The following is a 26,524-nucleotide window of genomic DNA, read 5'->3' as shown; positions in this document are numbered from 1 at the left end:
GGCCAGGTTCCATCTTCACTGCATCATGGTCTGGAATCTCTCTTAAGGCAGTGAACCAAGGCAGTTGTAAAACTCACCTGGTTTATTATTTTCCTCTCTTTCCTAATGCCCAGTATCTTGGAAACTGTTGTCTCATATATTTTGTTGGCTTTTTTTTTGTTGTTGTTGTTGTTTCAGGCAGGAGGGCAAATCTGGTCCCTGAACTATGCCTTGGCCAGAAGCAGAGGTTCTTTGAATCCAAGTGTGTTATCACTTTTGATGAAGACAGGATCCTGATATGCCATCCTTAACAATAAATATGGGAGAAAAAAATAAAATATAAAAAAGTAATGGCTTATAGGCAGGCAGCACTTTTTCTGGCATTGAGGCATGACTTGGTTGTGAAAGCAGATTCTTCCACAGTGGCCTTGACTATAGCAGATGTTTTTGCTGCCTCTAGCCCTGCCTGGAATCCAGAAAACCTCCCATAATTATGTAGGTGAGATTCTGGAACTGAGGACAATTTAGCCACCCAGCTCTTTCACTTTGATGGAAACTGAAATGCCTAAGAATTTAAAAAAGAAGTTTCTCTACTTTACCAGCCATAATATATGTCTGTCAGCTGTGGAGTACACCATCTCTCAGGCCGAATGTATGGAGAATCAAAGCACTAGTTTAAAAAATAGTAAAAGTCACTGTTTTAGAAAGAAATATACTGATAGTATCTGTTGAATGATCCTGTTCAATAGATCAAAATTCCCATGGGCTTTGCAATTTTTTATTTTATTTTTTTGTCTTTTTGCCATTTCTTGGGCCGCTCCCGTGGCATATGGAAGTTCCCAGACTAGGGGTCAAATCGGAGCTGTAGCTGCCGGCCTACACCAGAGCCAGGGATCCGAGCCGCGTCTGTGTCTGTGACCTACACCACAGCTCACGGAAACGCCGGATCCTTAACCCACTGAGCAAGGCCAGGGATTGAACCCGCAACCTCATGGTTCCTAGGCGGATTCGTTAACCACTGCGCCACGATGGGAACTCCAGCTTTGCAATTTTGAGAATGAATGCTATCTTTCATGCTTCTACACAGCAGGGTTGTTCTTCTGCAGAATATTGATGAAAACCCTATCCATTTGTTTGCTGTGATGATAATCACAAAAGTAGAAGTATCTTTGTGCAGAAAATCTCATTAAAAATTTACCTACATTTTTATCCAGCCACATAACAAAGAAACACTCAGAGAACAATATAAATATGGATTAACCCATATTATCATAACGTAGATAATAGTTTTTTACAGTCCTTAAAGCGTATAATTTATTTTCTCCATAAATTGCCATTTAATCCTCATAGTAAATATTTTTTTGTGTCTTTTTTTTTTTTTTTTTTTTTTGTCTTTTTAGGGCCACACCTGCAGCATATGGAGGTTCCCAGGCTAGGGATCTAATCAGAGACACAGCTGCCAGCCTATACCAGAGCCACAGCAATTATCACATTATCATGCTCCATCATAAGTGAATAGACATAGTTCCCAATTCTACACAGCAGGATCTCATTGGTGATCCATTTCAAAGGCAATAGTCTGCATCTAATAACCCCAACACCCCATCCATCCCACTTCCTCCCCCTCCCCCTTGGCAACCACAAGTCTATTCTCCAAGTCCATGAGTTCCTTTTCTGTGGAAAGTTTCATTTGTGCCGTGTATTAGATTCCATATATAAGTGATATCATATGGTATTTTTCTTTCTCTTTCTGATTTATTTCCCTCAGGATGAGAATCTCTAGTTCCATCCATGTTGCTACAAATGGCATTATTTCATTCTTTTTTTACACCTGAGTAGTATTCCATTGTGTATATATACCACATCTTCCTAATCCAATCCTCTGTCAATGGACATTTGGGTTGTTTCCATGTCTTGGCTATTACGAATAGTAATGAATGTATGGGTGCAAGTGTCTTTTTTAAGGAAAGTTTTGCCCAGATATATGCCCAAGAGTGGGATTGCTGGATCATATGGTTGTTTTATGTATAGATTTCTAACGTACCTCCATACTGTTCTCCATAGCGGTTGTACCAGCTTACATTCCCACCAACAGTGCAGGAGGTTTCCCTTTTCTCCACACCCCCTCCAGCACTTGTTATTTGTGGACTTATTAAATTATGGCCATTCTGACTAGTATGAGATAGTATCTCATGGTAGTTTTGATTTGCATTTCCCTAATAATCAGGGATGTTCATCATTTTTTCATGTGCTTTTTGGCCATCTCTATATCTTCTTTGGAGAAATGTCTTTTCAGGTCTTTTGACCATTTTTCTGTTGGGTTGTTGTGTTTTTTTTTTGTTTTGTTTTGTTTTTTTTGTTTTTTTGCTGTTGGTTCATATAAGTTGCTTGTATATTCTAGAAATTCAGCCCTTGTCAGTTGCATCATTTGAAACTATTTTCTCCCATTCTGTAAGTGGTCTTTTTGCTTTCTTTTTGGTTTCTTTTGCAAAAGCTTGTCAGTTTGATTAGGTCCCATTCATTTATTTTTGCTCTTATTTCTGTTGCTTTGGGGGACTGACCTGAGCAAATATTCATAAGGTTGATGTCAGAGAATGTTTTGCCTATGTTCTCTTCCAGGAGTTTGATGATGTCTTGTCTTATATTTAGGTCTTTCAGCCATTTTGGGTTTATTTTGGTGCATGATGTGAGGGTGTGTTCTAGCCTTATTTATTTTTAATTATACCTATGATATAAAATTTTGAAGAAGTTGAAACTTAAAAGTAAGAAGTATTCTTATTACCTGAGTCTACATATATCTATAGGCGAGAGTTGATTTGTACAGCTCTTTTTAAGAAAGTACTCGAGTTAAGTGAAATTATTTTTCAGTATATACATAATGTAACTCTATGTCACTGCCTGTTATTTAACTGTGGTGTGTCTTACATGCTTTCAGTGGCTTATCATTTTTAGTTTGAATCACCGTCTATGTTTCTAAAACAAAAATCAGAAAAATACTTCAACCTGGTGAGTTGAAAGTTTTAATTTATTCCCTTAAAAGCCTCTCTTGGTAAAAATATATCTTATAATGATATATTTGTGTTAAGCCCTTCAATTTACAACTTGTATATTAAGTGAAATAAGTGGTTACCTGCAAATGTCATACATTTTATATCTTCAAAACTATATGAATTAAATTGCGAATATTCATGCAAGTCAGAGCAACCGCTTAAAAACCAGTTTGGCATTATGTACTAAATTAAGTATATAAATGATTCAACCATTTCATTTCTAGGTATACCCAGGGAAAATTCAATATACTAATGTGCAAGCACACTCATGGATGCTTTATTTATAACAACACAAATGCCATTAAGAACAGAAAGGGGAAATGAATTGTCATATATTTTATAGTGAAATACTGTAACTCAAAGCAAATGAACTCACTGTAATCATCTATAAAAACATTGTGTATGAAGCTACAAACAAAAGAGAACATGCAAAATTATTTGGTTTTTTTTTTACTATAAAGTTCAAATATAGGCAAGAATAAAGGATACTCTTTAAAAATACACATTTAAGTAACAAATGTCTAAACCATAAGAAGAGTAAGACTGTGATTGCCACATTAAGCAGCAGAGCAGTTACATTAAGCAGCACTGAAGATCGAGGGGAAGTTCTGAATGGAAGGGACATGAGAAAGCTCTTCACATGCTGGCGTTGTTCTTGTGCTTGACCTTAGTGGCTGTTACATAAGTTATCTCTTAACAATAATTCTGTCAGTTCTATTTTTTTGTATATTTTTCTGTGTGTATGGTATCTTTCACTTAAAGATTTTAAAATAATGTGAATTATCACCTTGAAAAACAAAAAATTCACCTGTCTAGGTATAAAATATTCCCCATGTCCTCTATAAAGAAACAAACCTAAAGTGTATTCTTTTCATCAGAATATAAAGTTAAAAGTCAAGTAGAAAAAAATGTAAGAGCCACAAAAATTCATTTCTAAATAGACAAGCTATTGCGAATTTCAGGATAAAGTTAGAACAGATGCCCATGAAGGCCAAACTACTTAAGAGTTTGAGAAAAATTACTAAAAGGAGTAAAGGAATTAGTGAAAACAAGTATTCCACACTAAGATTTTAGGACTGGAGTCTTTGGCCTAGAGCACTCATACTAAATTACTAGGACATTATAAACATTTTGAGGTCAAGGACTACATATTATTCCTTTTCTGTCTTCCTCAGCATCTAGAGTGGTACCTTGAAGGCAAGTATAAAGTGAAGGTGAAGGAGTATTTGTATTTCTTCGTGGTGGTAGAATTAACTTGTGAATCACATAGATTCTTGTGGCAAATTATTTGGGTTTTAACCTCAGTTTTACCACCTGTGTGACTCTGGGCAACTTATTTACATTTTGCATGTCTCAATTCACTTATCTGTGAAACAGTGATGATAATAGTAAGTAGCTCAGAGAATGTGATGATATATACAAAGTGCTTAGAACAATGTTTGGCTCGTAGTATAAATGGGTGGATGTACTAATTGTTGCCAGTCCGTTATCAGCCTGAGTGCTCCTTGTCCACACTTAATATAAGTTAGAGAGTTATTTTTAAGGAAGTAATTTCTGGAGCTAAGTGAAATTATTTTCCTGTATATACAAAATGTAACTGTGTAAATAACAATGCCCATTATTTAAATGTGGCGTTGCTTATATGGCTTCAGTTGTTCATTATTTTTAGTTTAAATCGCTATGTGTTTGGGTTTTTTTTTAAATCGCTAGCATGGAAGAAAAAAATAATTCAATCTGGTGAATTGAAAGTTTGAGTTTATTCTTAAAAGCCCCTCCTGATAAAAATATATTTTAAAATTATACATTGGTGTTAAGCCCATCTATTTACAACTTCTACATGAAGTAAAATAAGTGATTATTGCAAGCTTCATGCATAACTTTATATTCTAAACTATTATGAATTGTGTTACAGATAGGAATACAAATGTTTCCCTGATTTATTTATTTCACTTAGTAATTTTTCTCAAAGTCGTAAGTGGTTTGGGCTTAATGGGCATCTTTTCTAATTTTATTCCTGAAATCCACAACTGCTTATCTATTTAGAAATGGATTTCATTGGCTCTTACATACCCGAAGAACATATACAAGTATATGTGTATAAATAACACATTGACGCTTACATACAGGTAAACTGTAAAGATTATGAACTGCTTTGCAGAATGCAAGCAGCAAATTTTAGTTTGAGTAAAAGTCTGAGGAGGACTCATTTGTCAATAATGATTTTCTACTGGTAGTTTTTCTTGGGGTCTGCTGAATATACAAAATGGAAAGCATGACCATATGCTGAAAATTAAAGTGCTTATATGAAAGGAAAGAAAGAAAATATGAAGAAATCACATTCTAGTTGGCAATTCAAGTAGAATTCTCAAATACAGGGCAGCCAGGTAAATTTGAATTTTAAATAAACTTTTTTTGATAAAATAATGAGTCAGATATTGCATGGACATCTTATATTTTTATTTGCTAAATCCAGCAACTCTAGATATTAAGAAGTCTATGCATTTCAAACCAAGCTCAGTGTTTAACCATACATGCACTGTGGTCATCATGTTATATGGGCTGAGTGATAGGACTCAACATAAATTTCCCTTCCAACTTTTTGAATTATTTTCCCAAAATGCTATCACTAATGCGCTTCTAGAATGAATGAGCTCCTTAGAACACAGATCTATTCAATCCCATGCCCCCTTTCCACACTTGAATTCTCTGTTAACTTTACAGTATCTGAGGACTAAAGTTCAAACTCCTTAGCTTGATTTTTTAAGGCTATAAGAATCTGGTCCCAGACTGCCTAGTAACCACCATCCCTAGTAGTTCCATGTACATAGTCACTGTGCATAGTCAGACATTTAAAAGTGCTCAGTTCTTTCCAAAAACACAGTGTCCTTTAACTTCCTTTCCCATTTTAACACATCTAAAAATATCTTTCTAACCCTTTAAGCACCAAGTGGACATTACCCTCTTGAAGCAGTCTTCCACATCTCCTGTAGACAAAGCCATTGCCACATTGGTGGTCACAGTGTATTTTGTGCATAATGGTATATGGCACATGTTTCCCTATATTTTATTGTAATTATCTCTGAGTAGAATTATATATAGAAGGTGAGACCTCTTAGAACAAGAACTATCCCTCTTCACTGATGTATCCAATCAGAGGCTGATTCATAGAAGATGTTCATCAAATTTTAATGAATTAGGGAGGGAATGAATGGGTGGGTAAAAACAATCTTGTGAATCATTGCTATGCTTTCCATGTGGGTTCCATATCATTTAGCCAGTTATAGATTTCTAAAACCCATGGCAGAAAAAATACAGAGTAGTTGATCATTAGTATTGACCACTAAAACTAGAGAGAGCTGAAAGTGAATTGCTTTAACATGCATCTGAAAGAATAGTGATTAATTTTGAATAAAGGATTATGAATATATAGAATATATAAAATTATAGCATACATAATAAAAGTAGAAAACTAGGAAATATATGATATTTGTACTTTGAGCTAAGAACTATGAGACAATGAGTCACTCAGATACATAATGAGATTCATATTAATTAGAAAAATAAATTTATAGGTTAATTAGGTATAACTTGACATAACTCATAAGCATTTTCCCCTGATAGCTAGGCACCTCTAAAATTCAACATTTTCCAACCTGTGGATGAGTTTAGTTATTGATATTTGAAGTTCCTTTGAGAACTGTATATTCATTCTCCTGTCTGAGCACTTGTCACCTTGTACTATAATGGATTATTTTTTTGACGATCTACTGTCTTGTAAGAGCCTTGACAAAGTAAGGGGCCATGATATATTAATCTTTGTGTTCTCAGAACCTCACACTGAGCAAAGGATGAATGGATGGATGGATAGATGGATGGATGATCTGGCTTCGTACAAGGAGGTTCTATGCAGTGTTTGTCAACCTTAGCTACCTTTAGAATAATCTGGACTCCTATATAACAATATTTATGCATTCACTCCGCCCAAGTCCATTTAAATCAGAATCTCTGGCTTGGGGCCTTCACATTGTTGTATTTCAAAAGTTCTAACTTTTAAAAGGAACTTTTTTTTTCTTTTTCTTTTCTTTTTAAGGCCACACCTGTAGCCCATGGAATTTCCAGGTCCAGGGGTCAAATTGGAGCTGCAGCCATGGCCTATTCCACAGCAACACAGGATCCAGGCTGACCCAGCTACGCCAGAGTCACAGCAATGCTGGATACTTAACCCACTGAGCAAGACCAGGGATGAAAACTGCGTCCTTACAGAGACAATGTTGGGTCCTTAACCAGCTGAGCCACAACAGGAACTTCAAAAGGAGTATTGCTCTAAATCCATTTTCCTTAACAGCTCTTTACAAGTAGGCTGGTACATCTAACCCTATCAAGGGACTCAGTGTTGCACTGGAAGTAGTGATTCCCCAGGTCTCTAATAGTCTCAATTCTTTGTTACCAATCAACACATATTTATTGCAGGTCAGGTTACTATGCTGCATGCCCTTAAGGTAATGTTCTTTGCAATGGTTTTCTCTTTGGTAAACACAGTTTTGTTTTTTTTTTTACCAGAGGCATTGGTTCTCTTTGGCTTCTGCTGTGTTTTCCATGTAGCTTTTATTTATGAAATTTTTTAAGGACTCCAAAATTTGAGTCATAGCAGCCTTTTGATTACCCTTCCCCCAATCTTTCTTCTGTCTTCTCTGGTTTTGACTTTTTTTTTTTTCCTAAGTATAGATTTTTTTAGTTACTCAGTGAATTTTATTACATTTATTGTTGTACAATGATCGTCATGACCCAATTTTATAACATTTCCATCCCAAACTCCCAGTACATCCCCCTATTCCCCAACCTGCCTAGTTTGGAGACCATTAAGTTTTTCCAACTCTGAATTAGTATCTGTTCTGCAAAGAAGTTCATGGTTTCCTTTTTTTTAGATTCTACATCTAGGTGATAGCATATGATTTTGGGATATCACTGCCTGGCTAACTTCACTTAGCATGATAATTTCTAGGTCCACCTATGTTGTTGCAAATGCCATTATTTCTTTCCTGTTAATGGCTAATAATATTCCATTGTGTGTATGTACCACATCTTCTTTATCCACTCCTCTGCTGATGGACATTTAGGTTGTTTCCATGTCTTGGCTATTGAAAATCGTGCTGCAATGAAGACTGAAGTAGGTGTAATTTATCAAGTCACGGTTTTCTCTGGATTGATGCCCAGGAGTGGGATTGCTATATCAAATCGTAGTTCTATTTTTAGTTTTCTGAGGAATCTCCATACTATTTTCCACAGTGGTTGCACCAATTTACATTCCCACCAACAGTTTCTCTACACCCTCTCCAGCATTTATTGTTTGTAGAGTTTTTGATGGTGGCCATTCTGGCTGGTGTAAGATGGTACCTCATAGTGGTTTTGATTTGCATTTCTCTAATAATTAGTGATGTTGAACATCTTTTCATGTTTTTTGGCCATCTGTATGTCTTCTTTGGAGAATTGTCTATTTAGATCCTCTGCCCATTTTTCAATGGGGTTGTTGGGTTTTTTTGGTATTGAGCTGCAGAAGGTGTTTATAAATTTTTGAGATTAATCCCTTGTCAGTCGCTACATTTGCAAATATTTCTCCCATTCTGTGGCTTGGCTTTTTGTTTTGTTTAGGGTTTCCTTTGCTGTGCAGAAACATTTAAGTTTAATTAAGTCCCATTTGTTTATTTTTGTTTTTACTGTCATTACTCTGATAGGTAGATCTGAGAAGATGTTGCTGTGGTTTATGTCAGAGAATGTTGGGCCTATGTTTTCCTCTAAGAGTTTTATAGTATCTGGTCTTATATTTGGGTCTTTAATTCATTTTGAGTTTATTTTTGCATATGGTGTTAGGAAGTATTCTACTTTCATTTTTTTACATGTGGCTGTCCAGTTTTCCCAGAACCACTTATTGAAGGGGCTGTCTTTTCTCCATTGTATATTCTTGCCTCCTTTGTCATAGATTAGTTGGCTGTAAGTGTGTGGATTTAAATCTGGGCTTGGTTTTGACTTTAAAATATATTGGAATAGTTATCTTGCTGGCCAACTATCTGATTAAGGCAAATAAAGCCCTACTGAAATAATTTTATATGGAAGCATCCTAGAGTATTGGGCTCTATCTGGATAACAGTAGCAAAGGTTTTTGCAACAAAATTGGGATCTCAAAATAGATCTTAGGACCAGAATACGGATAGACCAGGATAGAGTATTTATTAGTAAGTGGTGATGGTTAAATACCTCTTGGATATGTTTTTTAACACTATTGTTCTTGGTAAGCAAAGGTTATCAATAAATTATTATAAAAGTTGTGTGTGAGGCATTCTGATCAAAGAATGCTTATTTTAATTTGCTCCTTTAAAATGAATGACTGGTGATATGGCAGCAGGCCAGATCAAAATGGAGTTCAAGCACACAAAATTAAAGATATACTAACTTGCCCCAGAAATGCTTGGGAAATCCTGTAGATAATTCTGATTATGACATAATTAAATTCAGTAGCTGAGTAGGAGGATGGAATTCCTAGAAGTTCATCATAATTTATTCAGCCTTAAAAGAGAAATTGAAAAACCATAGACTTTAGATAGAAAAAAAAAATGAAAGGTCAAATTTTAAAAGGCAATCACTCACGGGAGGTCTGGAGAATATTTAATAGCTAATGGGGAGCCCCGGGAAGATGTGTTGTTAAGGATCTGAAACAGCAGACGCTTGAAAATAAGCTTTTGCTGGTTAATTAACAGTCAATAACAATGTTGCAGGAGAAAAGACAACCCCAGAGAAGGAAATAAGGAAGCCAGGAAATTATGCCTTTGAAAAGGAAAAAGTGGGCTTAATTGCAATGTCCTTATAATATATCAAAATGAGGATGCTCACCCTGAGATTCAGTTGTTCTTTCCTTATGCTCATGTGCCTGGATGCAGTTGAGGATCAAAAGGAGATGTTTTGTGATGGACTTGGGTTGTCTTTTTCTCCACTCCAGTGAAGGTTACATGGATTTCTAACCCAAAAAAGACTGGATGTCTTATACTAAATGGTGGTCAGTATTCAAAATACTCTAAACCAAGTTGGGAAAGTAAATGTAGTTGAACTACTGGGGCCAGATAGCATATGCTTCAAGAATTCTGGGGAAACCCGTGTTAACAGGGACATTGATGGCCCAAGAATACAGCCTGCTATCATTCCTATTGCACAGATTGCAAATGTTAGACAATTTGGAAACTAATTAATTAGTTTAATTAACCAATTAAGTTTGAAAGTTTCTATAGGATGCCCTAGCCAATTAGACTCCAAAAATGGCCATTTCATCTCTGACCAGCTGGTGGAGTCTGTAATAAAGAATGGGGTTATTGGAGTTCCCATCGTGGCTCAGTGGTTAATGAGTCCAACTAGTATCTATGAGGATGCAGGTTTGATCCCTGGACTTGCTTAGTGGGTTAAGGATCTGGCGTTGCCATGAGCTGTGGTGTAGGTTGCAGACGCAGCTCAGATCTGGTACTAAATTATGCATATAATAAGAATAAAATTGTGTAAGTATTTACAACAGAACATAGGGTCTGGAAATACTTGTGGAGTACTTGTTTCAAAGATATGCAAAGATATGCATGTGATTATAACCAACTTCCTTTTCTCTCCTCTCTTTCTCTCCTTCTTTCCTGTACTTTGCTTTTTAATTCCTTCATGCATGCTTGTGCATATGTGTGCATGCACACACACACACAAACTACATCACAAATTTATATCTAGAAATCCATGTTCAGCTGTTATCATGTGCTTCAGTACCTAGAAGGTGGTCAGCAAAGTTTTATGTTTTCAGAGTGAGGAATTGGGATTCAGCTGGGTGTCCTGACTATAAAATCCAGTTTTGAATGAGGTTATTTTTTAAAAACAATTCTCAGTAGGCAGTCATAGATGTATAAACCTCAAAAAGTGATAACTATTCCTATGATAAATGAACTATAAAAATGACCAAATATGGAAAGTCTTATTTTATACAGGATTGCTATGTAACATTTTTCTTGTTATAAAATAATTTAGTATATTCCAGTACACTTGAAATAGATGAAGACTTTTTTTGGAAATGGTAATATCTTAATCTATGAAAGGAGAAATGTATGTAATTTGTTATAAAGAAGTTTAATTTTCATTTCATTACATTATATTCTGTGAACATTTATATCTAGTCTTTAATTAAACATGATTTATTCAAATTGAGGTCTGTTTCCATTTAGATTGTTTGCATTGTTAATCACAGTGCAAATAGCCTCCACTGCTGAAAGAACTCTTACATTATACTAAGATATAAAGGTTTCTGTGTAATTTGCATCTGTTGTCTGAGCCTACATGTTACTAGATGTGTGCACAGGCAAAAATGTTTTTCTTATGTTGCTACTATGTAAAAGTATGTAACTAATTTAATGTAACATCTGTATTTGTATGAATTTAGATTAAGGAAGTTTTTGATAATGTAAAAATTGAAAATTGCGCAGGAAATAAAAGATCAGTTTTTATCGCAAATTGAGTATGGATAGAAAGCCTTTTCACTTTAGCAAATGCAATTCCAATTTCTTCCTCTTGTTAACCTCTGGTTAAAGGTATAACTGTATTTTTAGAAACAAATGGTCTTAATTATAACTTCCTTGGTTGTTGATTGTAGATCTGGCCTGATGAACAAGTAGAAAGAAGTTCAAAAGTTCAGAGGTTGATCTGTTTCATTTAAATTCACATTCACGTGGTTAACTGCTACTTATTGTGTAAAGACTTGGAAGAAATAAAGAAGCAAAGAACAACAGCGCCTGTCCTTAAAAGTATATGTAATAACTCTTGATTATTCTCACATTGTCAACTATGAAAATTTCTTTCTATTAACATCTTAATGCAGCAAAAACTGAGTTCAATTTTACTTATGATATAGTTCAGTGTTACAATGAGAAATGCTTTGAGCCTCATACATGAGAATTAAAGTATTGTTGTACCTATTAGCATTAAGTCCCCGGTGGGTCTTTGTCCTGCCTTCCTTCGCTATTTCTTAAATCCATCCACATATGGTTTTACTAGGTCTTTCTAGAGTACAAGGTTAAGAGGCCAGCCAGATCCAAGTCTTCAGTGCACAGATATGAAGACCAGTTTCCTCAGCTGGCACTAAGGGTTCATGATAATTTGGTCCCTATCTACATCCTCAGACTTGGCTCCCAACACTCCCCTTCCTACTCTATGCTCCAGAAAAACTGCTATTCATGTTTCTGAACATACCATCATACCATAAACATCTTTCTTCATTCTGGTCCCTGCTTGGAAATATACCACCATCTTCATCCTGTTTTTATTAATCTTAATCTTCCTTCAAGTTCAAGATGAAATCCTATTTCCCTTATGGGGTATTTTTCAGACATTAATACTTAGTTTCTTCTCTAGAACTATATAAAAGGGTAGCTTTTGTCTACTTTACAAAATAAGGCAATGCATTCGTTAAGACATGCAGATTTGTCATCCACTGACATATTCTCACCTAAAACAAATTGTAGAAGAAAAGATATATTAGGCATGTTCCAAAGTAGCCAACCATTGCCATTGCCTTATATTGAGCTGGCAAGAAAATAAATAGCACAGTGACTTTTGTGCCACTTTCAAAATTTAGTGTTTGCATGTTAGTCTAATATAACATCTAAAATTTTGTTAAGACAACAAAACTGAATATTTTATCAGGAAAGAAAAATGAATAAATGACACATTCGTCCTTCCCTTTTCCTTTCCTCCTTCCCTCCTTCCTTCCTTCTTTCCTTCCTTCCTCATTTCTTTCTGGAGAGTTTTTGTGTCAAATATTTGGGAGTATATTATAGTTTATAGTAGAAGCTATTTTTTAGAGATTATCAGATTCTGATTTTAGTCTAATATTTGCTATTGTAGAATGCTCAAATTATTCAAATTTTTTGAACATAGTCATGAATTGTCTCTGCTCTCAAGCTGTAGCAGTTGACCAGAAACCAGGTTGGCTTTTTCAGAGAAAGTAGTCACCTCTCTAAGTAAATTTAGCCATAAACTTAGAATGAGCGGGTGTCCAAATCCACTTCCAGGAGGAGTTGCTGTTTAGAAGCAAGAAGTTAAAGGAAAGAGGGCAAAATAAAGGTTTTCTAGTATTTTGTTCTTGTTTTATTTGAGGGGGTAATTTACTGATCACATTATTGTTATTATTATTTTAGGTTTTTATTTTTTTGATTTGAGTCGATTTACTCTTATAGTTGATTTACATTGTTCTGTTAATTCCTGCTGTGTCAAGTCATATGTACATATATGTGTGTGTGTATATATGTATATATATTTTTTTCTTTTTCTCACATTATCCTCCATGATGTTCCTTCACAGGTGACTAGATATAGTTTCCTGTGCTATATAGCAAGATCTCATTGCTTACCCACTCCAATGCAATAGTTTGAATCTACTAACCCCAAACTTCCTGTCCATCCCACTCCCATCCCCTCACCCTTGGCAACAACAGCTCTGTTCTCCATGTCCAAGATTTTGTTTCTGTTGTGTAGAAAGTTTTATTTGTGCCATAAATGTCATTTCAGATATAAGTGATAGCATATGGTATTTGTCTTTCTCTTTCTACTTCACTTAGTATGAGAATCACCAGTTCCATCCATGTTGCTGCAAATAGCATCATTTTGTTCTTTTTTATGGCTGAGTAGTATTCCATTGTGTGTATATATACCACATCTTCTTGACTCATTCATCTGTCAATGGACATTTAGGTTGTTTCCATGTCTTGGCTATTGTGAATAGTGCTATAGTGAACATAGTGGTGCATGTATCTTTTTCAATGAAAGCACTGTGAAAATTCAGGACTTTGGAATACCTTTTGGCATGTTGCAGTGTATCAGAAGGCACATTACACATCTGAAAATTTTTTTTTCAGATTGCCTTCACCACTATTTTATTACAAATTTTATTAAGAAACATTTATTGGGCACTAGTCATCTTCCATATAGAGTGTGCCATTTGTGGAGGTACAAAGGATAGTGCAGGACAGGTACCACATTTATAAAGCTCAGAGACTGACAAGGTGAAAGGGTGGAAGGCACATAGATAGACGTTCCTAAGTAACACCATTTAGGTATATAAGAAAGTTGTGTGAATAAGAGCAGAGCAGGAGTTCGGTTAAGAGGGATGGTGGGGAGGGAAAGCATTGAAGGGCAGTGTGTGTTCTCTAACTACTCCACCAGCTCCCACAGAACCTAGCGTGATGCTGGGTTTAAAGGGAATGACTTGCAAATATCAGTGATTTCTATTTGGCTGGATTCGCCATTATTGCTTTTTTCATTCAAAATCCCATCCGTTATCCCTGTTACCCAAAATTAGTATGGAAATCACTATAACTTGGTGAATGTTTCATATTTCCGATGATTTTATGTCAGGCATAATAATGTTATATCAAAGGTAAGTCCCTTTAGTTATCCTAACTTTAGAAACCCTTGAATGAGATTAGGAAGTGATCATCATTTACATTTATTATACTTCACATGTAACAAGTTTTAGCTATTAACTCTAATTTGCTTCTCATCACATTCATCAAAGGAGAACTATTTAGAAACTAAAACATCTCTGTCAGTTAGAATTTTAATGAATTAAGATGAAATGAGACAGTGTTAATTGGCAGTAGTTGCTGCAGGGAAGGTTTCTAGATCTTGTAAGTGATACCAATTCATTTCTCTATCAGGATTAATTTGTTTGATTTAATTCTATGGATACACTGAATATTTCCCTAAACTATTCATATTTATTTTCAAAATTGGAAAAATAGTTTAATTCTATTGGTGTTGCATTCAGATGCTGAATTTCACCTGAACTTGATTTAACTGGATTGTTAATAAATTGTTGATTGTAAGCACCATTTGTATTATTGACTAGAGACATGCACACACACACAATGTAACAGCAGAATTTAGACTTCGTTTTATTTGAAATGCCTAAAACCTTCCAATAACTGATCATCTTTTCACCAATAATTCTCTTCCTCTCTTTTTTTCTATTTTCCTCAGATATAAATGAGTGTGAAGCTGAGCCTTGCAAAAATGGGGGAATATGTACAGACCTTGTTGCTAACTATTCCTGTGAGTGCCCAGGAGAATTCATGGGAAGAAACTGTCAATACAGTAAGTACTCATATGTACCTTTATTGGCTTAGCCTCCATTTTAATGGTTTCTGGGTGAAAGTCAATATAACTTGCTTCCAGAGATCATAATGCATTGAAATGGCACATTTCATATTTGTTATTGTTAATGTTATTAACGTACATATATTCTCCAGGATAGTTCTCACTTAGAGCGCAGTAGGCATGAGATATGATCATCTTGTGGTGTCACAGGAAGTCAGCAGTTCCTCTGAAACCCAAGTGCATCTCTCCCATAAATCTCATTTTGTCTTTTGAGTATGTGTATAACCTCATTTTCTCCCAGAGGGATTACTCTGGTTCAAACAATAAACTCAGAACATCCTAACCAGAAAACTTCTGCCACAAAGAAAAGGTAGAGATTAGTGAGGATTCATGTCGAGCTGGCCTACCGTTGATAAGAATTTTACATGCTATTTATTAGTCTTCTATGAAGCCTAGGACAGTAGGATCTTGGGATGATGGGTCAAATTATAGGATAGTAGTTTGCCTGAAGTGTTTATAAATAAGTACAAAGCATCCCACCTTCCCCTAAACAAACAAAAAATTAGGGAAAGGTAGTAACAAGATTATAGTGAGTGGGAGGATAATGGGGCATGAATACATGCTAATGAGAAAAATAGTGATGTAGCTTAATAACTGTTGGGCACTTACAGAAACTTAATAGTGCAACTGCTTTAACGTATATAAAACTATGAGAACATCCTCACATTCCACAAATTCAGAAGGCAAATACAGATGAGGATTCAAACACTGAAACTGAGACACGTTGTCTATGTGGTTTGCACAGGTTCTCACAGATAATGAAAGAAGTAGGACTAGAAGGAATCTAGAATCAGGTCTATGATTCCCATTTCAGTGTATTTTTCTCTAAATCAAGATATCTCTTTGGACAGAGGTGAGCAAGATAAACACAAAAGCACCCTCCACCTCCACTCTTTCTTACAAACACACACACACACACACACACACACACACACACACTCACATACTCCTTCCTCTTTAGCCAGAATAACAATTTCATTTCTCATTTTCCCTCTTCCTTTTCCCTTGACAACATAATTTATAAAATAAAACAAGGAAAATTGTTGATGAATTTATTTGGGTTATGTATTTAAACAGAATGGTAAATCTAGGGATTCTCACTACCCTAATCATGAAAATTTTCATGAAAATGATGAACTTGTGAATATCAAAGGAATGCCTTGGATTGGGGAAAATTTTTCTGAGCTTGAAAATATTTAGAGAAGGACATGGAGCATGAGCTTCAGGCCTGGATGAATGGAAGGACAGGACTGTCTCACTAAGCAGTTTAATCATAAAGCCAAACATACCAATAGCCACCCAGTTAACTGACCTAGCAACTTTCCTATAAAGCCTGTAACTAATCACCTGCTAAAGTAAATTCATTTGGTTCCTGGCCCACCCAGGCCCAGATCTTGCATCTTTTTTTCTTTGGTTCATGTGACTTGAGGATGGCCTAGTCTGTAGTCACCTCTTGCTCCCTGGCCTTGGAGCATCTGGTTAGTCAGTTGGTTGCCTATCTGTTGAAAATGGAAGGAGTGCTGGATATGAGCTGGACATTGAAACTGATGACTAAAACCTGTTCATATCTCCATCAAAGATTTTACTGAGGTTACCACATCCAAAAAATACCCTTGAGAAGTTAGAAACCTATTGATGACGAAGGGCGTATTGAAATAGACCTTGAACTTAATTGCTACCACTTTGCATCTAATGTCTTCTAATCGGTTTTTGCAATTGCATGTAAGATTCTTTGGTCTTCTTCAACTTGGTTTTGTATTTGTATAATATTTATATTTAGATCCAGACTTCTCTCTGAACATGAATGATAATGAAGTGTCTTCCTTAACCTATCATACTTTCTGACCTCCTACCACTTACTCTGTTCATCTCTGTGCCCTGACAGAGATTGCAGAGTCACCTAAGGTCCACTTTACATATGTCACTGTTGGGGTATTTGGTTTTTTCTTGTATTGATTTGTAAGATTATGTAATAATTTAAGGATCCTGATTCTTCCACCTTGTCTAGTTTTCTGGGGTATGGTTTTGCTTTCTTCTATGGCTTTTTAGCAACTTTAGAAAAATCCAGAGAAAGAAAGTGCCTCTTGTCACAACTGATGATTTAGTATTACACATTGGGAACTTAGAACATTCACTCACTGCAGGGCACATAGAAGCACCTGTGTGTTACAGGTGGTGCCAGGTCCAAGCTGACTGAGTTTAGGATCATGGGAGTTGACATTATATAGATTATAACCAATTTACCCACTTCCACTCTGAAGGAAGATTGATATACTTTCTTTAGGCACTGTATCTTGTCCCACAGGGGTACCACTAGGTCAGCTTATACCTGCAATAATGGCAGAAGCCATTTTTTGAGCAGATAATTCATGTGAGAGAGGGAAGGGAGAATGATGGAGACTAACTGGTGGGTGAGTTAGAGGACAACCAAACCAAAATGCTATCATCCTTGTGTTCACATCCAAACTGTCTTTGGTCTAATGCGGGGCTCCTACAACTTATGCATACATCGCTTGTACCACCTCTTTCTTATTTGTAATAATGGGTCAGTTAAGTTCTGGCATATTTTAAAATGAAATTATTCTCAGTGCCCCCTGAAATAAGAAATAATAGATGTTTCAAAGAAATAGAAGTAATTTTTAAATCTACATAAAAATAATAAACTACAAACATAAATGATAAACTGGGGAAATATTTACAATGAACACGAAAAATAAACATTTCTTATCCTTAATTTATTATGTCTTTCCACTCGATAAAATAAAGCATAACAACAGAACAACAACAAAAAAACAGCAAGAACATGAACAGAACCTTTCCTCAAAGGAAGTAGTTTACTATTTGTCATGTGATATTTGAATTGCATCTCCATCTTTCTCCTTATGTTTATTTTGAACTGATAAAATTGGTAACTTTGGAGTTCCCATTGTGGCTCAGTGGTAATGAGCCTGACTCGTATCCATGAGGACGAGGATTCAATCCCTGGCCTCACTCAGTGGGTCAAGGATCCAGCATTGCCATGAGCTATTGCGTAGGTCGCAGACTCGCTCGGATACTGCATTGCTATGGCTGTATATAGGCTGCCAACTGCAGCTCCAATTTGAACCCTAACCTGGGAACTTCCACATGCGGTGAGTGCAGCACTAAAAAGGCAAAAAAAAAAAAAAAATAGTAACTTTATGACCTGAAAATAATAATTCTATTTTGAATGAGGATTTAATAAGAGTATTAGATGTGTGAAGAAAAAAATGGAATGACTATGCACCCCTCTCAGATTCTTCCTCTCACATCCCGGTCATTTCCAGTGAAAACTGGAAGATGACAGAAACAAAAGAAAATATAAACAGAAATGGGTGAAAGGGTAAAGAGGAGCAGAGGCTAGCTGGCAGACTTTAGAATGAATATAGAAAAGAAAAAAGAGGAGAAAGGAAAGGGTGAGAGTTATTAACCAGTCTCTACACTAACCTTGCAGCACGCACGAAGTTCTGACTCTCACACATACACACATGCGCGCGCACCAGGGTTGGGGGTGGGGGTGGAATTTGTCTGCATTCTTGGGGACATTGTAAAACAAAGGAGGTGACAAATAGAATTTTTCAAAGACGTGGAATTTCCCACTAGACAATTTTACTTAAGAGAAGCCCTCCCCTCCTTCTAAACATGCTGCTTCCAGTCTGTTCTCAATTCAGCTGCCAGAGGAAGCCTGGAAAACAGAAGTCAGAACCCATCACATATTAGCTCAGAATCTGCCACAGGTTTCTGATCTCAGACAGAGTGAAAATGACAGATCTCCTGTTTCCCACGCCTGCTGGAGCCCTGTAGCTCTGTCCTACTCACTCCCCTCTCCAACCGCATCTGCTAAGAACTCTCACTTTCTAAGGCACTGCTCCAGCCGCACTGGCCTTCTAGCTGCTGCTTCTGGCACATTCTTGCCCTAGAGCATTTCTTTTCCTTTCTCCCTTATTCTGTCATATTCCTTGTTATGAACACTCCCGTACTTGCTTCAGGTCATTACATTAAAGGCATCTATCTTCTCAATGAGGCTTTCCCCAGCCTCTCTATGCCCTTTTTTCAACACCCTGAAACACACACTCATCCCCTTCTCTGCTGTAGTTTTTTACTTAGTATTAATCACTAACATATCATTTTTTTTTTACTTTATCATATTGTTTATTGACTATTTCTCCAACGGAGTTTATATTCCCTGAAGGTGAGATTTTGCTGTTATAATCACAATTGCCAGAATGGCTAGCAAGCTGTAAGTACTCAGTAAATATTTGTTGAATGAATGAATGAGGCTAGAACTCGGAATTCTTTTAAGTATAGGATGACGTCTCATGTCTCAGTGTTCTTAATGTCTATTAAGTTATTTCTCACCCCACTTTTCATTGTTTTGTCTTTTTAGAGCTCCACCTGTGGCATGTGGAGGTTCCCAGGCTAGGGGTCGAATCACAGCTATAGCCACCAGATCCTTTAACACACAGAGTGAGCCCAGGAACTGAACCCTCATTCTCATGGAGAGTAACCCACTCTTAGTAACCTTAATTAAGATCCTTAGGTCCTCAGATCAGGTTTTTAACCCACTAATCCACAACAGGAACTTCCTGACTTCATTTTTTAAGTAGTATTCTAATACTGACATTGCTAGTATGATAAATACAATCTGGTGTATCAGTTGGTGCTCAGTAAGATACTGCAAGTTAGATTGCTTTCCTTTAATTGATAAAAGCTTTTAAAATTCTATTTTGCATTGGGGTTGCGCAAATGGGTTTGAAATAAAAGAGGTAGAGAGAGGGACCTCTTTCTCATTTCAGGCTGTTTCTACATGTGGACATCTTGATAATTTATTTGAGATCATTTATTTGTTTCTCCCTCATTTCAAATAATCAAAAGATATATGAATGCTATGATCTGACTAACTACTATCATTAACATACTTTAAAAATATAAAAGTAATTTTGGAGGTTACTTTTTTCAGGGTATAGACAAACTGATCTTGATATCTGTCTACTTATCATCAAAAGATTTGTTTTTCTCAAATATTAACCTTTTCTCTGCTTCTTCTCATTTTTACTGTGCCTTCAATTTTAAGCAGTTTATTAAGACTACCTTTGACAGTTTAATTAAATGAAATATTTTTAATATTAATGATATACTGCATTTTAAAAACCCAAGTATATTTATTCATTTTCAGTTAATTAAAGGCAAGACATTTAGTTGAGGTGCTATTTTAATATTATTTTTTAAAGTATATGAATTCTTTATTATAATGTACATCTCTAATTTAGCTATTAAATACTTTTATAAGGAATAAATTTATATCGAGCCCTTTCTATTATGCTATAATGCCTAATTATGTGGAATTAATTATTATGTGTGTCAATCACCTATTAAACACTTTCAGTAACAATATAATTATTTCAGATATTTAAAACAAATGTTTTAATACTTGGCCAAGAACCTGCCTGTAATTTTCACATTAATTATTTCCTAATTAATATATGTAGCTGGGTTAAGGAAATAATGCAGCTGATTTAAATAATTTCAGTTTAGATTTCCATATATGGTTCTTGCAATTTATCATTGATTTTAAGAGCTTTTAGTTATTTTTTAGTTCTATTTTTCACTCATTTATCACAGAACATTTAAGTGTGATTATTTTTTACTTTAATTGGAGCTACTTTTGATTGATATGTTAAAATTGTCTAGATATTTCCATAATATCTTCCACAGTATTACAGATATTCTTCTAATTAAAGTGTTCATTTACATTCCCTTGTTGCTTTTAAATAATATAAGTTCAAGGGTTCAGATATCCATTTGCATAAACAGCTAGAAAGGACAATGATGAGGAACTGGAGTGAGAAATGTATTCTCAAGAGAACAAATATGCTTTGCCATGTAGGGTTAACAGAACATGATCTTTAAAACTGAAGGAAGTGCAATGGAAATTGATAGTACTGTAGTTAACTAATCTAGAAATAACTAGGACTGTTTTCATTTATTGGGCTATGTGGCCCTCAGTAGCCATAGACAGTGGCCTCCTGGGTGTTTGAATGTGACATGATTAAATTTCAGGAATGGCACTCAAATTCATTTCTGTCACTGATACTATTTCTGGAAATTAAGATAGTCACCAAGGGAGCTCTTATAATACACCATCCCCAAACTATTATGCCAGAAAGTATTAAGACTTGGATGATTTCAGAGGGTTTTATTAGAAATGAAAACTAAAATCTTCAACTGAGGATAGAGTGATGTTTCTAAATGTCAAAGTTATCCAGCTTTTTAAAATCTAGTAAAATAATCCAGATAATTCAATAGCTCTTTAAGAAGTCTGTCAGTTAAGTAATATGGACAAAATATGATTCGTGTGAATATAGTTGGCAAATTGTAAATTAATATTTCTGGGAATTCCCATCGTGGCTCAGTGGTTAACGAATCTGACTAGGAACCATGAGGTTTCGGGTTCAGTCCCTGCCCTTGCTCAGTGGGTTCAGGATCCGGCATTGTCGTGAGCTGTGGTGTAGGTTGCAGACGCGGCTCGGATCCCATGTTGCTGTGGCTCTGGTGTAGGCTGGCAGCTACGGCTCCGATTAGACCCCTAGCCTGGGAACCTCCATATGCCTCAGGAGTGGCCCAAGAAATGGCATAAAGATGAAAAAATAAAAAAAATTAAATATTTCTGTATCTTCATTTTTCAAATAGCTGTAACTCTTTAAGCCTTCATTACAGATGAGTTAATATTTACAAATACACAAAGTTATACTATATAGATGTACATATGTAATCTTTGTTTCAATATCAATGTGTGCTGTCAAGTATATCTGTATAAATGCAGACTTATCCAGTGAAAATTGCTAAAATACTTTATAAATAAATAAATGACAATTATATACATTATTATATGCTCAACACAATTATTCCTTTTATAAAGACAAATCTGTAAATCAAAACTCTCAGCTTATCTTAATATTTTGCCATCAATTGTCATATGATAGTATTGATTTTCATGTAGGCTTTTCCTGTGAACCAAGTGGTATCCTAAGTGCTTTGAATATTAATTTTTAAAATTCCCTTAACACACTTGGTGGTAGATTCTTTTTATCAGTGGCTTCATGTTACACAGAAAACTGAGCTACTGAGTGATGAAATAATTTGCATAGGTTCACAAGGCTGGTAAAGTGCAGATCCTGGCCTTACCTTAATCCCAGGCATTGGATCTGCAGAGCCTGTACTCCCAAGCATGATCGATCCTACCCCTTGAAGTGTGAAAAGAACACCGTTCCACTGTTTTTCTTTTCTTTTTCTTTTTTTTTTGCTTTTTAGGTACAGAGTTACGTCATATGGAAGTTCCCAGGCTAGGGGTCGAAGGTTGAATTGAAACTACAGCTGCAGGCCTACCCTACAGCCACAGCATTGTGGGACCCAAAGCCGCATCTGCGACCTAACCCACAGCTCACAGCAATGCCAGATTCTTAACCCACTGAGTGAGGCCAGGGATCGAACATACATCCCTATGGATACTAGTTGGGTTCCTTTCCACCCTCCACAATGGGAACTCCCAGGAACACTGTCTATTACACTGTATACCTGTAGGACAGTTGCACTTGAGGAGTGGCCTTGGCAAGTGGCTGCAGAGTAAGAGGAAAGAGCACAGACTTTGCACTGGAATAAACTTGGGATTTAAATTCTGGCTTTTTGTCTTTGTAACTATATGTCTGAACAACATTAATTACCCTTTCTATTCCATCTGTAAATGGATTGAGTGATACTTCTTGGTTTATATCGATGGGCAGATTAAAATTAAGAGCATATATCAAGTCCTAAGTAAAATACCTATGTCAATACATGTTGTAAATAAATAATTGCACAAATAAATAAGTAGACACAAGGGTCTTCGAGTTATTTAAAAAGATAATGGTAGTTTTATTCCCATCTTTCTTTTGTCAAATTTTGTGAAATTTCAAAGCTTTAAATTGCCTGTCTTTGGAAAATGACTATGTATTGGGAACAAAATGCGTAGAAGTCACTTTAATGCTTTGCATACCATGTTTTACAAGTATATAAATATAGGAAAACTAGTGGCATTAATATTATTTTAATAAAAATATTATTAATTTAACCAAAACCATTATAGAAGATAGGAGCTATGTTAGTTTTTGAAAAATATGACATCATAACATACTTCTGAACCACAGATACCTAAATTCATTTCTTTACGTTTTTATGTTTGTGATTATTGTAAGACACTGTTATTTTGATCAAGTATTTTAATGAATGATGAACGGAAATGAACAGTGAAACAAATAATTCCAGTATTTTCACATCTAATATAGATGGTCAAAGATTATAGGTTTTATCCTGTAAAACACTAAATTCCTATTCTTCTATATCCAGGTATGACTTAAATCCAAAAACAAAATATAAGAGATTCTGAATAAAATAAAGAATTTTAAAAATAAGTGGTGTTTATAAGGAAGTGAAAACAAGAATTTATACACACATAAATTTAATAAGAAAATTGCATAAGTCCAGTGTTATACTGAATATATCCAATTATGCTTTCAATAAGTAAACTAGCCACAAATATTTGTCTTTTTTCAAACCTAGTTTTCTTCACTTTTTTAAAGTTTGTTGAAGTATAGTTGATGTACAATGTTGTGATAATTTCTGCTGTGCAAGAAAGTGATTCAGTTACACATATACACACATTCATTCTTTTCCAGATTCTTTTCCCATATAGATTATCAGAGCATATTGAATAGAGTTCCCTATGTTATACAGCAGGTCCCCACAGGCCAGTCATTCCATATACCATGGTGTGGAGTTTGGGGTTGACATATTGAATTTTTCTTAATATAGTTTTGCGCAACATTTTCAGAACCTATATGAATTAAATAATGTAGTCACCGAATTGCACCAAACAGTAGCCACTCTTTAAAGCTGGGGCAACAGTGACAGTTAAATTCAGTTTCTACTTTCATGGAATGTACAGATTAGTGGGAGAGAAAAACAAGAATTACATAATACCTAGCTGCAGGATATGATGAGCATGAATGAAAACAGGAGGGAACCATGACAGGGGTAGCTGTTCTGTTTTGGTAGTTTAAGGAAGTGACATTTGAACTCTGGCTAGGAGTATATAGAGTAGGTACCAAACAGGGAGGCCTGCAGAAATAAGAATTTTACAAGGACAATGTGCTCAAGAATATACAGACCCTTTGTCCTTAAGAATCTTAATATTAAGTGGATGAGTTCTTATTGCTTTATAATAATCACTGCTGAGGTTTTTAGGATGATCACTTCCCTTTTAGCTTTGACAATATGAGATCAAGACCTGTTGATGGCAAGAATATTTATATTTTAATAATCCATCAATACTATTTTGTTACACTTTTTTTTTTGCTTTTTGGGCCGCACCTGTGGCATCTGGAAGTTCTTTGAATTGGAGCTGCAGCTGCAGCTGCTGGCCTACACAGCCACAGCAACGCCAGATCCAAGGTGCATCTGCAGCCTACACCACAGCTCACGGCAATGCTGGATCCTTAACCCACTTGAGGAAAGGCAGGGATCAAACCCGCATCGTCATGGATACTAGTAGGGTTTCTTAAAACTGAGCCACATCAGTAACTCCCCATAAAGGATTTTTAAAATACCCAAATAGACTTTAATTTTTGCAAATGTAGCAAGAAGTCAAAGAAAAACAAAGAAAAATAATCGTTGGGAGTTACCATTATGGCTCAGTGGTAAGGAACCCGACTAGAATCCATGAGGACTCAGGTTCAATTCCTGGCCTCACTCAGTAGGTTTAAGGATCTGGCATTGCCTTGAGCTGTGCTGTAAGCTGCAGACGTGGCTTGGATCCCATGTTGCTGTGGCCATGGTGTTTACAGATAAAAAATATCTCCTATGTTTTAGAAATTTGAAATGGTATACTTTAGTGATGATTTTTGTCTTAGAAAGCATTGCCTAATATCAATGTAAGATTACTTTCCTTGAATACATAAAATAGGAATTAATCCAGAATTCCAATAGGACAGGAGAAGGATAACAAACCTCAGGCTGTCACCTTTTATGAAAATTTTATAAAGTTTTGAAAAAAGAAGAAAGAAATCTATCATGGGTTGTTGAAAGTTTTATATTCAGAATTAATTGTATAATGTAAATCCAAATACATAACATTTAAAATCTACCCATATATAGAGGGATATAAGTGGAAGTACCATAGCTGTAAACACTTGAGTATAGATAATTATTTTAACTTAATTTCTCCCATTCTTTTTAAAGACATGACAGCAAGTACAAAAAACAAACAAACAAACAAAACCAGAGTATTGTGCAGGTATATCAATAGCCCTCAAGGAAAGAAACGATTCCAGCATTACTACAGGATGAAGTCTTTGCAACAATAAACACAAAAAATTGACTGAATGACAAAACAGAATTGGATTTTCTGTGTCTGACACAGAATTTCGATCTTCAAATAGATGCCTCTGGGTATATTTTTCCAAATGTTGCCCAACAATTTTATTCATAAATATCACACTTTGAAAATTCACCTGCTGTACCTTAAAATGATAATCTAATAAAGGAAGGACAGAAAAAATACTGCAGGATGCTCAGATAGACCTCCTAGGACTTAACTAAATACATCTAACAAATTGAATCAGATTATCATTACTTGACAGCTTTGTATTTGATTACAAATAATTACCAAAACACCCAGTAAGATCTTGCTTTTCAAATTATGTAACATTCCATTACACACTAACCTGCATATGTCCAGGGACTAAAATTTAGTTTTGCATTTATTCTCCAGGCTAAAACTCACTCTAATATTTCCTCTCAAAAACAAAGATATAGCACATAGGGATCAGAAGAGTTTGGGAACAGGATAACTTGATTTCATCCTTGTAACATTTAGAACTATAGTACATAATTGAGAAATGTTGTATTTCTCTCAGACTGTAAATATCAGTCTTTTCAAACATCACCCCATCCTCACCCTTGTTAAAAAAAAAATGAGAAAGAACCCAAAAAGTTTGTACAGTACAGAAAAACAAAAATCTCTCTATAAGGAAACACTAGAAAAGAAGTCATCCTAGTACTCAAAGGCTGGAACATAGTTAAAATGTAATTTGTGGGCTAGTCATTATTCTTTACACATGTTACTATGGCATTTTTGGGTGCTTAGGTGAAGTTTTGGGTCCGAATATCAAAGTGAGGCTGAGATGGTTATTTCATAATGGAGAAATTATAGGCCACAAA

The 26,524-nt window shown here is 35.5% G+C and overlaps 1 protein-coding gene across 2 annotated transcripts in view; it reads left to right on the top strand.

Moving 5' to 3' along the window:
- The window catches only part of EDIL3 (EGF like repeats and discoidin domains 3), a 431,857-nt gene that overhangs the window by 232,431 nt on the left and 172,902 nt on the right, over positions 1-26,524 (top strand). For both annotated transcript variants that reach the window (XM_005661542.3, XM_021084514.1), the window contains one exon: positions 15,077-15,190. In XM_005661542.3, the coding sequence (XP_005661599.2) occupies positions 15,077-15,190 (114 nt within the window). The remainder of the gene's footprint in view (positions 1-15,076; positions 15,191-26,524) is intronic.

This window comes from Sus scrofa, chromosome 2, assembly GCF_000003025.6.
Source record: "Sus scrofa isolate TJ Tabasco breed Duroc chromosome 2, Sscrofa11.1, whole genome shotgun sequence".
Classification (NCBI taxonomy): Eukaryota; Metazoa; Chordata; class Mammalia; order Artiodactyla; family Suidae; genus Sus; species Sus scrofa.
The sequence above is the reverse complement of the archived record's forward strand: the minus strand, read 5'-3'. Positions and strand labels throughout refer to the sequence as shown.